The following is a 17,165-nucleotide window of genomic DNA, read 5'->3' on the forward strand; positions in this document are numbered from 1 at the left end:
TCCCTAATATCTTATGCTGCAATAGCTTTAAACCATGATCATTTAGAAAATGATTGGTTTGTTTTGTGTATGTGTAAAATGGTTTCAAAATTTGAATTTTCATATGGATGGCAAAAAGAGGCTGGAATAATATGGCACCTCCCTAACCCTGGTGGTCATGATTTGTACAAACTTGAATCTACACCTCTTGAGAATATTTCCATATTAATCATGCTCTTGGTGTTCCTGAAAAGAAGAACTTTAAAGATGTGTTTCCTTTTATTCCTAAAAAAAACTTTGATCCCTAATTGTGGCCTGACCCTAGCCTGAGGTGATGATTTGAAAAACTAGAAATATGTCTATAGGACATGAATGTCCCGCCAGATGTGTATTACTAATGGTACATTAAACAAGAGGCCCATGGGCCACATCGCTCACCTGAGTACTGAAGCTAAGAAAAAGTAGAAATTGGTTTATAATTGAAAAGTTAAAATCCAAAAGTAATCCCATGATCAATCATGGATTTGCTTTTCTTCAAAGAATTTTCCATATATTTCTATGTAAAACTTTCGTCGGCCATTTTGGCCCCACCCTACCCCCTGGGGTCATGATTTGTACAAATTTTTGAATCTACACTACCTGAAGATGCTTCCATATAAATATGATGAATTATGGATTTGTCATTCTTGAGAAGAAGATTTTTAAAGAATTTTCCCATAAATTTCTATGTAAAACTTTGGTCGGCCTTTTTGGCCCCGCCCTACCCCCAGGGTCATGATTTGAACAAACTTGAATCTTCACTACCTGAGGATGCTTCCATATAAATTTGATGAATTATGGCTTTGTCATTCTTGAGAAGAAGATTTTTAAAGAATTTTCCTATATATTTCTATGTAAAACTTTGATCAGCCATTTTGGCCCTGCCCTACCCCCGGGGGTCATGATTTGAACAAACTTGAATCTACACTATCTGAGGATGTTACTCCATAAGTTTCATCTTTCCTGGCACAGTGGTTCTTGAGAAGAAGATTTTTAAAGAATTTTTCAATATATTTCTATATAAAACTTTAGTCGGCCATTTTGGCCCTGCCCTTAACCCGGGGGTCATGATTTGAACACATTTGAATATTCACTACCTGAGGATGTTAACCCATAAGTTTCATCTTTCCTGGCATAGTGGTTCTTGAGAAGAAGATTTTTAAAACATGCCACCAAATTTTCATTAATTCCCAATTATCTCCCCTTGAATGAGGGCATGGCCCTTCATTTGAAAAAACTTGAATCCCCTTCACCCAAGGATGCTTTGTGGCAAGTTTGGTTGAAATGGCCCAGTGGTTCTTGAGAAGAAGTCGAAAATGTGAAAAGTTTACAGACAGCTAGACAGACAGACGGACGCCGGACAAAATATGATCAGAAAAGCTCACTTGAGCCTTCAGCTCAGGTGAGCTAAAAACTAAAAACTAAAATTTGTATTTGTGTATAAAGTTTGATGAAAATATCTTAAACAGTTTTTTTTTTCAGAATTGAAACTAAAATATAAATAAATTGGATATAGATAATAAATTCTCATCAAATTAGGTATAAGTGCATGTTAAACATAAAGATGTCTTAAATTATTTCTTAAAAACTAAGCAAAATACATATTAAAGAGGAGGGAGGTCAAGGTCACAGGAATGTGCAAGATGAAGTTTTTGATGCACTGAATAGCTCTCACTAATACATATTAGCTTATTATGTTTGATAAAAATATCTTTAATGATTTAATAAAAGTGAGCTTAACACTTTGTTTTAAGAAAAGAGAAGTCAAAGGAAAGGTTGTGGTCAAAATGTTGTTCTAGCTGAAAAGCTTACATCAGTGTGAATTTACTATTATCAAATGAATTTTGATAAAAATATAATTAATGGTTTATTTGAAACTTAGATAAACACATATTTCAAAAACTGAGGTCAAGGTCAAAAGAAAATTCAAGGTCAAAATAAGTTAATGCAATAATAGCTCTCATCAGTATGTATTAGCATATGAAGTTTGATTAATATATCTTGAACTGTTTATTCAAAACTGATCTAGTCTAAGACAGTGATGTCAAGATCACAAAAAATATATTTTTAGCATATTGGTCACAGTCAAGGTCACAAGGTCACTGGCCGTGGTGTTAAAAGAAAAGTTAAGTAAAGGTCAAAGGAAAGTAAAGGTAAACAAGATGTGTTTGTGAAACACTATGCGCCCGGCGGAAACAAAGTTCAAAAAATATATTTTTAGCATATTGGTCACAGTCAAGGTCACAAGGTCACTGGCCGTGGTGTCATTTGAAAGAACTTAATCAGTGGAGTATGCATCCCAAATATGAAGTCCCTATCTACTATGGTTCAAAAGTTATGGCAAAAAGTGTAAAAAGCTATTTTTAGCATATAAGTCACAGTCAAGGTCACAAGATCATTGACCTTGTTGTCAACTGAAAGGGCTTTATTAGAGGAGTACGCATACCAAATATCAAGTCCCTATCTCCTATGGTTAAAAAGTTATGACAAACAGTGGAAAAAACTATTTTTAGCATATAGGTCACAGTCAAGGTCACAAGGTTATTGACCTTGATGTCATTTGAAAGGACTTTAATAGTGGAGTATGCATACCAAATATGAAGTCTCTATCTCTTATTGTTCAAAAGTTATGGCCAAAGTTAAAGTTGACAACAGACAAACAGACAAACAGATAAACAGACAAACAGACAGGACAAAAACAATATATGCCCGGGATCTATCGATCCGGGCGCATAAAAAATATTGCCACAGTTGGATAGTTTACATCAGTATATGCATCAGCATATGAACTTTGATAAAATATCTAGAAAGTAATTTCTTTGAGCTCGATGGAAAGACAGATGGAAGGGTGGAGGACGGACATGACAAAAACTAATACATGTATTCCTAATCATGGCGTAGCATAAAAAACTTGAATATACATTATATGAGGAATTGTTTCCATATCAAGATTATACATGCAAATTCAAAGAATTGTGGTCCTTTGCTTTCTGTGTTTAAGTGAATGGGATGCCATAATTTATGGCAGATTGTGTATCAAATATGCATCCCTATTAGGGCTGTGTATTGAGCCAAAAATTTCGATACGATACGATACAATATTTTTTAAAGCGATATGCGATATATTGGATTCTGAAACAAGTCCATCAGAAAAGGCTTCTAAATCAATTCAATGCATACATTTCATAACAATTAAGTGTTTTATTACCCATTTTTAAGTTCTTGTCTCATTGTCTTAAAAGATAACACTTCAATTAAAATTTTTGATGACAGTAAAATCAACATGTTCAAAAAAATTCCTCTTTGTATTTGGTAATAATAATAAAAACTGGGTTATTTCCTTAGAAATTATATAATTATTGAAGGTTTTAATTCAAAAAAGTAAAATATAATCTTTGGTGATTGAAATTCCAATCTTTTAAACAGAATTTGAAGAAAAACTGTCAGTCCGATACGTATTGGAAGTTACTTTTCGATACGATATATTTCTTGAATATCGATACGTATCGATATATCGATATATTGATACAGCCCTAATCCCTATCATATGTCACTTTATGAAAATTAGGTCAAAGGGGGGAAATCATCGCATGCTCGAAATATTTTGTTGCAGGTAAAGTACATGTCAAATATGAAAGACCCATCTCTTTTCAATCAAAAGTTATATATATATATATATATAAATATATAATATAATATTTTTGAAAAGTAGGTTAAACTTCTACGTCAAGATCAGAAAGTCAAAAGTCATGATATATTTAGAAAAGTCTTTTCACATGTAATATACATGTATAATTTAAATGCCATATCTTTTCTCTTTCAAAATGATTAATTTAAAATGTTATTTTTTGGAAAGTAGGTAAAAGTTTGAGGTCAAGGTCTCACTTGGGTTAAAAAATCATAGTACATTTAGAAAGTTTTGTGGTAATGTACATGTGAAATATAAAAGCCCTATCTCATATTATTCAAAAGTTATGATCAAGGTTAAATTTGTTGTGACAGATGCACATACTGTCAAAGATGGCCAAACTGACAGACAAATAAGATTTATTATTACCTAACTTACTATCTAAATTATAATTAGGCATTTTGAACTGTTTCACGGTTTACTTTATGTTTTTGCGTGATCATGAAACAGTGAACTGTTGACCGGTCCACAGAATGAACTGTTGACTGGTTAAAGCGTCATTGTGATATTCAAGCGTTTTGATGATCACGACATCACTATTTACCTGCTCTATAATGAATTAAATTTAAACAAAACACACAAACAATAAATTTATTAAGTATTACTTTAAAATAAAAATATTAATTTAGTCGCTTAAGATCTTTATATTATGTATTCAGCTAATTAATAGACAAGTATGTGAATAAACAATTGTGAAAACTTTTTATTGATTGTTTGTGTGTTTTTATTACAATTTAATTAATTATATAGTAGGTTAGGTAATAAAACACTTATTCAATGACTACTCGATGAAACAGTCAAACTGTTGTCCCTCAGTAGTACGTGGGGGAGACCTGGGAAACTGTTGCCCTTGGCCTTCGGCCTTGGGCAACAGTTTCCCAGGTCTCCCCCACTACCTCGGGACAACAGTTTGACTCACAGTTTACCTCGTAGTCATTAAATAAGTGTATAATTTCCCTCCCTTTCCCCCAAAACGGGGGACAATAATGCCCTTGCTGTTCTTGAGAAGAAGATTTATGATGGAAAAAATCCCCTGCATATTTCTTAACGCAAATCAATATTGTGTTTTTATGTCATTTAATTGTTTGTTTGTTGTTAAACATCCCTCTCAGGAATTTTTCACTCAAGACACCCCCACTTGAAAAATAATGAGGACAAGTCGGATTTGAGGTCAACATTCATTTTAGGAGTTTTCAACCATTAAGACGTAAAGAGACAGGAACTCGATACTTCCCTTCACCCCATCCCAGACCCCTGTTTATATTCATGACATGTATGCAAACTACTGCTTGTTTTACATTTTTAAAAAAATATGTTAATAGCCTATATACAAATACTTTAATGTGGTCCATCTCTTTGAATGATTTTCATTCCTAATTCTAGGAGGATAGGTTGATGAATGAAATGTCAAGCAATCTTATCATTGATGCACTTTTATTTCATTTAATGCAGTCATATTGTGAACATTTCCAGTTAGAATCATTAGGAGAGTGGGGATGACCTCCAGGGGGTTCAAAACCTTTATACCATTAAATTTACATAACATAATAACACAAAAAGCGCAAAATTATGTATTGTCAAATGGAAAAAGTTTCCTACTATTTTGGAGTCACATGATCATTTGCCATTACTGTTTACAGGGACTGGAAGTGTATCTTGAGAACCCCCCCCCCCGAATTTGCAGGACTATAATATAAAAAAGACTTTGGATGCCCTCCAACCTAGAAAACAGACACCACCATAACTTCTCCATTTATTTGCTTCTCAGAAAATTCTGGTCTGGAAGTCCCCCCCTCCCTCTCAGAAAAAAATTCTGTATTTTGTAACTGAATGTAACGTCGATAACGGGCGATAACTCTTTAGAATGTGAAATTCGTCTTATTGCAGCATCGGATGACCTTTGATCCTTTAAACTTTAACCTAACCAGTTGCATTTCAGACTATTTTACCCAAATCTATTCCAAAACGTGTACTTACCGACTGCCATAGCTCCAACTTCATGAAATATAATCCAATTAAACACAAAATAATTCCAACTGACATACATGCAATGATGTGTACACAACACTAGGCCTAGTACTGCACGTGCAGTTCTATCTAAAAATGATAATGGTAAAACTAGTACTTAAGTTAGGTACGTGACGCAAGCCCAATGTGATGCAGGTCTTCAGATACATTTACAGTATAAGAACAAATTTAAAATTATTATTTACAAAAGATGTTTTATCTTAACTTTGCCATCTAGGCCTACTTCCAAAAACAGGAAAATAGGGTGTGTTTGCGCGTATGTGTGTTGATGGGAGAAGGGTGGGGGTTGACTAAATTGATTGGGTATAAATGGTATATGGCAGCTTTCAAGGTGTTTCTGCCTAATCAAGTATAAAAAAAGTTTGTACATTTTGGAAAAAATCATCAAAAACGCTTTAAACTAATTTGAATAATATTTGTTGTTGATCTATATGAGAAAATAGATTTAAAAAGTTTTAATTATGGGCCAAAAATTTACCCCCCCCCCCCTTGTTTCAAACCTTATTTACATCATTAATAGAATTCTGTTGTTTAATTTCAGACTGGTAATGAATTATGAATATGAAATACATGTACCTATAAGATCGAGGCCCATGGTGACGGGTCACATGTTCACTTGAGAATATTATGCTCAATTTGATGAATACATGGAGGCCCTATTATGTAAATTATTAAATTATATTGACTTTTTCTTTGGTAAAGCCTAATTTTAGAGGAGTGTGCATTTAGAGGCAAACACCTTAGTGCGGGTATTACTGTCTCATGACAGCATCTAGTTATCATGTTGATTCCAAAAGTGCATTTGCATTACCTGATGTAAAAATACATTTACATTATCTCAAAGCTGTATATCTAGTATACAATGAATGTTGACGACTGTTTTAAAGACTGTTAAGAGGGGGTTGGGGTGGGGGGTCCTGATTGCTTAGGAAGTATAACAGCCCCCACCTTTTCCCAGACATAAATTTACTAAAGAAAAAGTAATGTTCATTGAAAGTACAGCCCTACCCCCACTTTTTGTTGAAGTATAGTCCACTGAGGGCAATGCAGTATATCTGAAAAAAAAATAGGACTGATCGAAGTTTGAATCCCCCCTCCCCGAAATAGGATTTTCGGGCTTGGACAATTTTTTGGGCTTGTCAAGTTTTTTCGGGCAAATTAATATTATTTTTTTTCTGGCTGACCTCCCCTTTCAAAAAAGATGCTACGTCACTGGAATTAGAAATTTTTTCAACCATTCTAGGGTCAGAATTCTATTACAAAAATCTACCAGTCCCTCATCTAAATCAATTGAATATGCCTTAGTTAGTAAGCATGAATGGGCACATAGCAGTGGCGGATATGGGAATCTTGAACAAGGAAGGGGGACGGTATATGGTTGGCATATGCGTCGGAACCGGGGGGCTGAGGGGGGCTAAGCCCCCCCCGCCCCACTTTTTTTCCTCAGATAGACTCATTATAGACAATGAACATCGCTGCGTAGCTTAAGCCCCCCCCCAATCACTTTCCACAGACACGTTGTAGTTAAGGGTTAAAATAATGTCGAAAGTGGTGTTGTTTGAGAAAAAAAATGATAGTGAAGTTCGAACCTCCCCCCCCCCCCCTCCCCCCTCTTCTTTTTGCTTGTCAGGTTTTTTATGAAGGTATAAAAAAATTTATTACACTTAGGCCCCTCCAACACTTTCAATTTGCTTCCGACTCCAATGTTTGGAGACCAAGGAGGAAAGAAGAGAAGCTCTCAGGCTTTATAGTTTTATAGAAAAAAAGTTTTCAACTTACTAGTAATTCAGCTAAACTTAATGTGAAACTAATGCAATGTCCTACAAAGTAAAACCAATAAATTTATGAATTTTATGTATATTTTGGTCACTTAAGATGGTAGGGCGGGATTTCTGCCCCCAACCCAACCCACCAGTACACGTGTGTTATTCGATGTGTTTACACTTTTAAAAAAAGGGAAAGTTAAAGACTGAACAAAAATCTGATGACAATGTTCTTAGTAAGATCAGAAGTTTAACGCCATTGAATTTCGACGTGACTTTAATGCACAGTCGCAGTGTTAAGGCTTTGCACGTTTCAAGGTTGTCAATCTTTTGTCGCTTAAAGTTTTTATTAAAGATGCCATTCCAAAATCGCAGAGAATTTCTTTTTTCTCTCCCTCCAATATTAGTGCTTTCGGAACGCGGAAAATACGTTATGCTCATATAAAGGCCGAGGATACACGTGTTCGCATAACGTAATAGTGAATCGACATAATGTAGAAGAGTGCGCACAGTACATGTATGACATGAGCTTTTCACATAATATCATAAAGAATTGAGATAATGTAATGAAAGGTTGACACAGTGTAATTATTGTTTAATTAAATGTCATGAACAGTAAACATAACGAAATGCAAGTTGACAAAATATAATTGTAGTATGTGTAAATGTCATCAAGTGTTGACATAATGTAAAGGAAAGTTGACACGATACAAGGGTAGTGTGGCTTAATGTCATAAATAGTTGACATAATGTAATGGAAGACTGACATTAATGTCATAAAGAGTTGACATAATGTAATGGAAGTCGGACACAATGCAATAGTAGTGTGGGTTAATGTCATAAAGAGTTGACATAATATAATGGAAGGTTGACATAATACAATAGTATTGTGGGTTAATGTCATAAAGAGTTGACATAGTATAATGGAAGGTTGACATAATGCAATAGTAGTGTGGGTTAATGTCATAAAGAGTTGACATAATGTAATGGAAGATTGACAAAATGCAATAGTAGTGTGAGTAGATGTCATAAAGTGTTGACATAATGTAGTGGAAGGTTGACGCAATGCAATGTTGTGTGCTGCTATAAGGCAGTGACGGCGTTCCATAAATGAACATGTGAACATTTAACGTAATGAACTACAAAAAAATCTATTTTTATGCGCCCGAATCGAAAGATCCGAGGCGTATATTGTTTTTGTCCTGTCTTTCTGTCTGTCTGTCCGTCTGTTTATCTGTTTGTCTGCAAACTTTAACCTTCGCCATAACTTTTGAACCATGAATGGTTGAGACTTCATATTTAGTACGCAAACACCACTAACTAAGCTCTTTCAAATGACACCAAGATCAATGACCTTGTGACCTTGACTGTCTATGCTAAAATATTTTTTCTGCAATCTTTAACTATCGCCATAACTTTTGAACCATAAAAGATAGAGACTTCTTATTTGGTATGCAATCACCACTGATTAAGCTCTTTTAAATGACACCATGGTCGATGATCTTGTGACCTTGACTGTGACCTATACGCTAAATATAGCTTTTTTGACAACAAATTTTAACCTTCGCCATAACTTTTGAACGAAGAAAGATAGAGACTTTATATTTGACATGTATACTCCACTAATTAAGCCCTTTCACAAGACACCAAGGTCAATGACCTTGTGACCTTGACTGTGTCCTATATGCTAAAAATAGCTTTTCTGAACCTTCAAGATAACTTTTGAACCATGAGAGATAGAGACTTCGTATTTGGTATGTATACTTCACTAATCAAGTTCTTACAAATGACACAGATCAATGACCTTGTGACCTTGACTGTGATCTATATGCTAAAAATATGTTTTTTTTTAAAATTTGTTGCCGCCGGGCGCATAGTGTTTCACAAACACATCTTGTTGTTGTTAAAAATTATGTAATGTTAACGTTGTTGGAAGTTTGGGTATTCTGTAACAGAAACTGTCAAACACAGTAGCAGTTCATACATTGTACACTGCACCTCTGGTCTCCGCGGATTTTTTTTTTGTCCCCCGCTTTCGCGAAAGCGAGGGGACATTAAATCTCATTCGTCTGTCCCTCTGTCAGTCTGGCTGTATGTCTCGACGTCACAAAAACTTTAACCTTAGATATATCTTTTGAATGAGAAGAGAAAGAACTTTCATATTAAACATGTATATTACCTGTGATAAGATCTTTCTAAATACACTTTGATTTTTGACGTGGCTACCTTGACCTTCAAGTTTGACCTACTTATAAAAACTTTAAACATTACTTTGAATTGGCCATAACTTTTGAATGAGAAGAGATAGGGATTTTATACCAAAATGTGTATTACCTGCGACAAGACCCCCCTAACATGCTTAAAAACACTATGATTTTTGACTATGTGACCTTAACCTTGACCTACTTTTCAAAAAACTTTAACCTTGGTCATGAATTCTGAATGAGAAGAGATAGGGCGTTCATATTAAATCTGTGTATTGCCTGTGACATAACCTTTCTAAATACACTATGATTTTTGTTCTTGTGACCTTGACCTAAAAGTTTCGAAGTTTGACCTACTTTTCAAAATTGTTAATTTTTACTTATACAGTTACTTTTGATTGATAAGATATAGAGCTTTCGTATTTCATATATGCACTGCCTGTGACAAGATATTTCCGAGCATGATGATTTCTGACCCCTTGACCTTCACGATTAATCTTATTTTTTTTTTTCTAAAAATCAATTTCGGTGATAATTTCCAAATGACATACGATAGGGCATTCATATTTGACATAAAATGTCATCAAAAAATTATATCTCACCCACAAAGACACCGAAAGCGGGGGAACATAATTCTTTGAATTTGCTTGTTAACTCTGCAAACTATTTCCTTTAAAACTCTGAAATATTTTTTTTTTATTTTAAGTCAAGGTTATGGGTTCGAGTTTGGCATGGTGTGTGACACAGATAATGCGCATAACATTAGTAATATTTCTTAGTCTTTTAGTTTATATAATATCTTTTAATTATACTATTTTTTACGCACAAATATATGTATTTGTATAAGTGGTTTGTTCTCCATTTTGTATACTTACAGTATGTATATTTTAATATTAAGTGCACTAGAGTACTAGTATCTTCATTATAACGCGCTATAGAAATATTATATTGTATTTTGGATATGAAAATTGAATTCTTTTCTCATTCAGCATTTTGATAATATTCTATCGTCGTTGGTATGACCTTGTTAATGTTACAAATAAAATGTATCACTGGGTCGTATCACTGGGTAGTATTTAAGCTTACAGACTTGTTTCATATCAATTGTTATAAGTTTTTATACTAAATTTTACTTAGAAATGTTCCGTTGACTTAAAAAGTTTTTATACTAAATTTGAGTTAGAAATGTTCCGTTAACATAAAACACGGGGTTTGTGGCGGTGTGACCGGTCAACAGGGGATGCTTACTCCTCCTAGGCACCTGATCCCACCTCTAGAATTTCCAGGGCATCGTGTTTAAACCATGTTCATGTATTAGTATTTCCGTAGTTTTCAAGAGATCGCGCGAAAGTGGATACAAAAACAAATTGGCGACTGAATCAATTATTTTTTTTTAAGGAAAAGCAACTAATAAACAATTACAAGATTTTTATGCATATCATTGCTATTTATTAAAAATATAAAATACCTGTTTCTTTTAATTGACGTTTACTCATTATAGGGATCTACATTTCTGCATTGGATAGAGAGTTTGGGGAAGCTTTATAAGGCTTATTCTTTTTATTTAAATGTTATTTCATTAACAATAAATTTGTAATTAACATTTTAAAGACCTTTCTTAAGACCTATAAAGCAGAAACAAGTTTCCTAACAAGAAGACATTACGCTGACATAAACCAGCATTCTGGATGCTTCTGCGTAACAAAATTGTACAATTATTAACCGAGGTCCCAATAACGATATTTGTTGGATTGAGAAAAAAATGTTCTTCAATTTCTTAGACTTTAATTGCGTTGTCTGACTTAACAGAAAATTGGTTTTATAAAAGCAAAGATAAACCGTAAAACAGATTATTTCAAAGTTTTCACAGTAACATTATACCTCTAGTTAAAAGGTTGAGATTTTAAAGAATCATCCATCTGTCACTGTGGGTTTATTTCGTCTGTAATTTTGTTTATGCCTATTTTGAAGACCATCACACTTCATATATATCTGCAGGACTATGAATCAATTGCCACATCTTAAAGTTCAGAGTCAATGTAGCCATTGTGGTCAAACTTAATTTCATTGGAATGCCTTACAAGTTTACACTATGAGAAGTTTGACATTTAACTAGCAGAGAACCAAAATGATTGCCTGGCCTGTGTGGTTATATTACAATAAAGTGTTAGAATGGTAAACAATGGATTTCTCATGATAATATACACAAGGTGGTCAGTAATACAAAGGTATTCTAATCTAAATTCTAATCTAATTACATAAGCAATCCTTGCTAAAAAATTCTATGAAACAGATTCTTATTTTAATGAATTCTGTTTTAATTTATTTCTTACACATATTTTTTTCAATTTTTCATTTTGTTTCATAAAAAAAGATATCTCCTCTGTTGTATTTTTTGTGCATACTTAAATTGTAAATAGCTAATATAATAATAGTAATAAACACACGCTATTTCAAATCTATCACAATTCATTAAATACTTCTTTTTCAATGGAAAAAGAAGGGAAAGTTACTTGAGGAGGAAAGTCTCTGTATGATATATTGATGGAATCTAATGCAGTGATGTGACATTTCAGGTTAAGACAGCAACATTCATAATAGCTCAGGAGCGCTAACTCTTTCTAGCAAGGACGATAACTCTTACCCATCCAACATATCTGTGAAGTGCCGACTGTCTGAGGGCAGTCACAAGGTTATAGTCCTCTGAACTATGGTGGACCTGATGCCCCGCCCACATTATATTGACCTCTACATAAAATATGTACATGAAAAGGCTTTTATTTATCTTACAAGAACTATAATACCTTAAAAATCATATATTACTTGTTGTAATTGCACATTAAACAACTTGCCTAGAATTCATTCACATTTCACATTCTCAAGACACATAATATATTGTTGTTTTTTTTATTCAACATTAATGGAACATATTTTACATACGTTGTCGTGTGTTATTAGCAGACCTGTTTTTTTTTTCACAAGTAACAGAATATATTCAAAAATATTTAAATGAAAAAAAAGACAAATCTTATTGTGGTCTACAATTCGACCATTAAATATACGTCTATCTACGACGTTTTATAAGCAAACAGTATCCAATTTCCTACCTACATTGACCGATATATCTACACAAATTATAAGACAATGCAGAATCTTACTCATTTGTTTCATATACTAGTACCCATAATCTTAATGGCAAGCTAGCAACTAGGTGGGATCAGATGCCCTGGAGATATATAATTACATATATCATGATAAGCATTATTATGATAGGTAGATTTATACTTCTCTGAAAATGTTGAACGCAAAACATTGAATAAATGATGCAACAAACTACTTTACTCTTAAGGACAGATGATACAAGCAAAAAAATGGATGCCTGGATTGGTATATATTTTCTGGTCTTATTTCATTGAAAATGATGTAAAAAATAAATTTCTTCAATATAAAGAAATTGTAAACCTTCTATGATGTTCAAAATTCTACCTCTCAGAAACCATCTTTATTAATCTATACAAATATTTTTTCTCTTCAAATCCCATTTTTTGAGAATTTGAATAAAAATTCAAAAACTACCGGTTAAACTTATTCATTTTACTAATTAAAACATGACTCAAGTTGTTATTTTCAAATTTTTTGACAAAAATTTGTTTATTTCATCTGTCCTTAATCAGAACTAAGTTGACTAATGCAAAATCATGGATAGAAAGGAAACTTGCTTATTTCTGCGTCATTATGAAATTAGCGGTGGAGAGTAGTGAAATTAAATGTACATTTTATTTGTATTTGTTTACCAGCTACACCAAAAAGAGTTAAAAGTACCGGTAGAATATCTTAAGAAATTAAGAAATTAAAAAAATAGCATTTTGGTTAAAATTCATAAAGTTATTCTCATAACTATATACTATAGTGGAGTGATGTAGAATGATTATTTACCGTGACCGCATCGATGTACCCAGTAGTATCCGAAGTCCACCCCCAGGAAGCCTAATAACCAGGTCCACGGACTGTCCCACGGGAGGTCAACAAGGTTAAAGTGTTCATAGACCCAGATATAGGTCACCAGCTCCACAGAACGAAACAGCAGCCTGAAAATGTGAGGAGAAAAATGTCCTTAAAAATAGTATCGAAAGAATATGAATTACTTCCGTGGACTATAAAATACGAGGGTTGATCCAAAAGTAATGTCACTGTGTCCATATCTTTAATATTTGGCGTTATATTATCAAATGTAATGTATTAAAAGATGCACCAAAATAAATCTAATCAAAATTGAAATTTTCATTTAATAATGTTTCATTGAATTAATTTTATATACGTTTGAAATATAAGGGGTGTCGCCGCGTCACAACTAAACGTCACGTTTTCAAGCGTATATTGTTATAATGAAAAAAGACAAACACATTGAAAAGCATCTAAAAACGCGTCTAATCACCCAATATTTTAAAGGACAAAAATTTAAGACATTTTTAGTCTTTAAGTTGAAAATAAAATGACGTCATTGCTTTTTGATCATAAACATTGTTGTTTTAATCTGAGGTATTGAACAAAGGAAATGTCGAAATGGTAGAAAACTGCTGAAACGAGTTGTAATGCATTTTTACGTCAAAATGTAGAAATCGGCAGTAGAGACAGTTACGATGATTAATCAGACACGCAGAGGAAAAAATGTAAATAAAGACTTGTTTATAGATAGGTTCAGCGATTTTTGGTAGGTCATGGTCATTGAATGATCAGCAGAGGACAGAAAGACCGAAATGGGATGTCGGGCGGAAACGTTCAATTTTGTCTGATGTTGTCAAAAAAGAGAGCGTGTCAAGGTTAGAGCGATAACAGAAACTTTAAATTTGTCTTATGATATTGTTCCAAGAATTGATATGTAAATTCCAAATTAAAAAGCTTGTACCTAATTCAAGGGACATGGACACAGTTTCAACTGAAATTTTTCAAACTTATTTTTCCGTCTTTTCTGCAAATAATTATTCTTAATGATTATCAAAAGTTTGAATTTCAGTTGTCGAGATACAAGACAGATTTAGAGCTCCAAATCTTTGTTATGTAAACAAGGCCCGTGTCATGTTTTTGTTTACGTAGGTTAAATATACTAATATATATTCGTTCAGAGCAAATTTTTCAATAAAGAACTTAATTCTAAATAGCATTGGACAATTTTTTGGTGATTTACTGAATATTATTTTGTTATAAATATGATATTTTCTATATGAAAACAAAAACAAGGCTCGAGCCTTGTTTAGATTATGAAGAATTTTAAGTTCTGTATAATCTTTGTAAATCAACAATTAGATGTTTTAAAAATTTCTGCTGATCATTTGATTTGCCTTAATTAGGAATTGTAAACATTAAAATTTGTTTAAAAAAAAAACAAATCAGTTGAAACTGTGTCCATGTCCCTTTAATACTTACCCATGCAACAGAGACAACAGCCCATTCGCCAAAGAACCAAAGCTGTCATTAAATCGCGGCAGGCGTTTCCCTCTCAAGTACAAAATAGGAACTTCCAGAATTATCAAACAAATGAAAAATGGTATGGCCTGGAAAATATTAATTTCAAATTTATTCGCAATAACATGAAGTATACGTACATGTATCTAAATGATATGTTTAACGACATTAGGGTTAATGAGAAGAGTCAAGTAAATATCGAAGTACAATAAAAGTATACAGTAGGGGTTTGTTGATAAAGACGTTCCATCTTGGAAACTCTGCTGTAGGACTTCCACTGGGGAAGGAATCCTGTTTTCCATTGAGTTCTAAACATTAAAAAAGCTAGAGGGGATATCTTATTCTAATCATTATATCCCTTTTTTATCAGCAAATATCCTAATGAATGCACCACTTAGATCCCTTAGCTTATTGCTTAAATGTTCTTCTTCTTGAACACAACATGTTATTTCAGGCACCGTGTATGCCACTTTTAAAACTTCTCACTTTTGATTGATATTAATATTAATTTCTAAAGATGAAATTTGAAATGCCAAAACAGATTCGAAGAATTCATTTTCGTAACTAATTTGTTCCAATCATTGAATTTATTGTAGACATAATCTATTCATAAAATATATTCTAAAATACTCCTATTTCTGTCGTTAAGCATCGTTCTGATCATGGTGATATAGACAATTTTTAAAAGCCAGTTTAAAGGCTGCAGCCACTGAATATATATATTGGAGCATTTAGTCCCGTTAAACAGACAACATTACTGTATGATATTTCATCAGCTGTAAGGTTTTTAGAAACAGTATATGTTGGTGAAACATGATTTCTTCGCAGGATTATGTCAGCCATCAGACCAAGTAAACCAATGAACCAGTTGGGTAACATTGAAAAGTTGAAAGCCATAAATGGGAGGATATGAAAGTATTGCTTACTGGCCATAACCCAATATAAATATTAATACACACAGACAAAAAGCAATGAAAAGTTCAGGATGGTATTCAGTATCAATACATACCTCATCGACATACTTTGGAACTTTTTCCACTGTTGGAAAAGAAGTTTCTTTTGGAGACACAATGTAGAAAAGTCTTCTAAACCTTGTAAATATTTTTGTCACGACGTCGACATTATATTCCATTTTTTCCAACAAGTAACAGCTGACTTTGTTTTGGACTTTGATCGTGAAGAAAGTGAAAGTACTACAGGCAAAACAAAATTTAGGTATTACGAACCCGATTTAAATTCAAATATATCTGACAGTGTTATATTAGGGTATGATATTCAAACACTTTATAATGCTTTTATATCAGTGGCGGATCCAGAAATTTTGAAAAGGAGGGGGGGGGCGACCAGTTTGAGGTCAGGGTAGGGGCCCACAGCCACACGAAAAAACATTGATTTATCAAATATTATGTATTTTTTTTGGACTCTAAAGGGGGGGCCCGGGCCCCCTGGGCCCCCCCTCTAAATCCGCCAGTGTATATAGCTTCCAATTCCTCCCCATGAAAGAAACTTCAAAGAAGGCAAACTCTTGTGAAAAAAGGAAGTATGTTTAGTTTAAATTTAAAAAAAAAAAAATAAAAAATAAAAAAAAAAGGATCGGAAATGGAATGACATTGAAGAGTTTAAAAATTGTCTTTGATTCTTTTCTATTTCTTTACGAATTTGACATACTGGAACAAAAATTGATAGGAATAAATTATGAAATTTGGAAATTAATTTCGTATTTCCACCCTCGCTATATATTCACGTAACGATTAATAAAAAATTAATACATCTGTTGAAAGATAAGGGTTTTTTAAACAGGTTATTAATATATGCTGTTTTTAAGAAAAATCAAAAAATTATATTATGTATAATTATTTATAATAAGCAATATTATTTCTTTCTTAAGAATGTGCAAAGGTAAACGATTCTTAATCATGCTTGCATCTTCTTTCATGCTCCTAATAACAGACTTTTGTTGTGAATTAGTAACCTAATATCCAGAATTTGTCCGTAGTTTTA

At 33.1% G+C, this 17,165-nt stretch overlaps 1 protein-coding gene across 1 annotated transcript in view; it reads right to left on the bottom strand.

Moving 5' to 3' along the window:
* LOC134232841 (alkylglycerol monooxygenase-like) overlaps positions 1-16,347 on the bottom strand; it is a 31,546-nt gene extending 15,199 nt beyond the window's left edge. The window contains exons 1-3 of the mRNA XM_062714814.1: positions 16,174-16,347; positions 15,126-15,253; positions 13,638-13,789 (exon numbers count right to left, since the gene is read on the bottom strand). Coding sequence (XP_062570798.1) covers positions 13,638-13,789; positions 15,126-15,253; positions 16,174-16,296 — 403 coding nt within the window. The 5' untranslated portion in view covers positions 16,297-16,347. The remainder of the gene's footprint in view (positions 1-13,637; positions 13,790-15,125; positions 15,254-16,173) is intronic.
* Between the last annotated feature and the right edge of the window lie 818 nt (positions 16,348-17,165).

Source organism: Saccostrea cucullata, unplaced genomic scaffold (genome assembly GCF_032062105.1).
Source record: "Saccostrea cucullata isolate Sc308-1 unplaced genomic scaffold, CSIRO_AGI_Scuc_v1 ctg307, whole genome shotgun sequence".
Taxonomy (NCBI): Eukaryota; Metazoa; Mollusca; class Bivalvia; order Ostreida; family Ostreidae; genus Saccostrea; species Saccostrea cuccullata.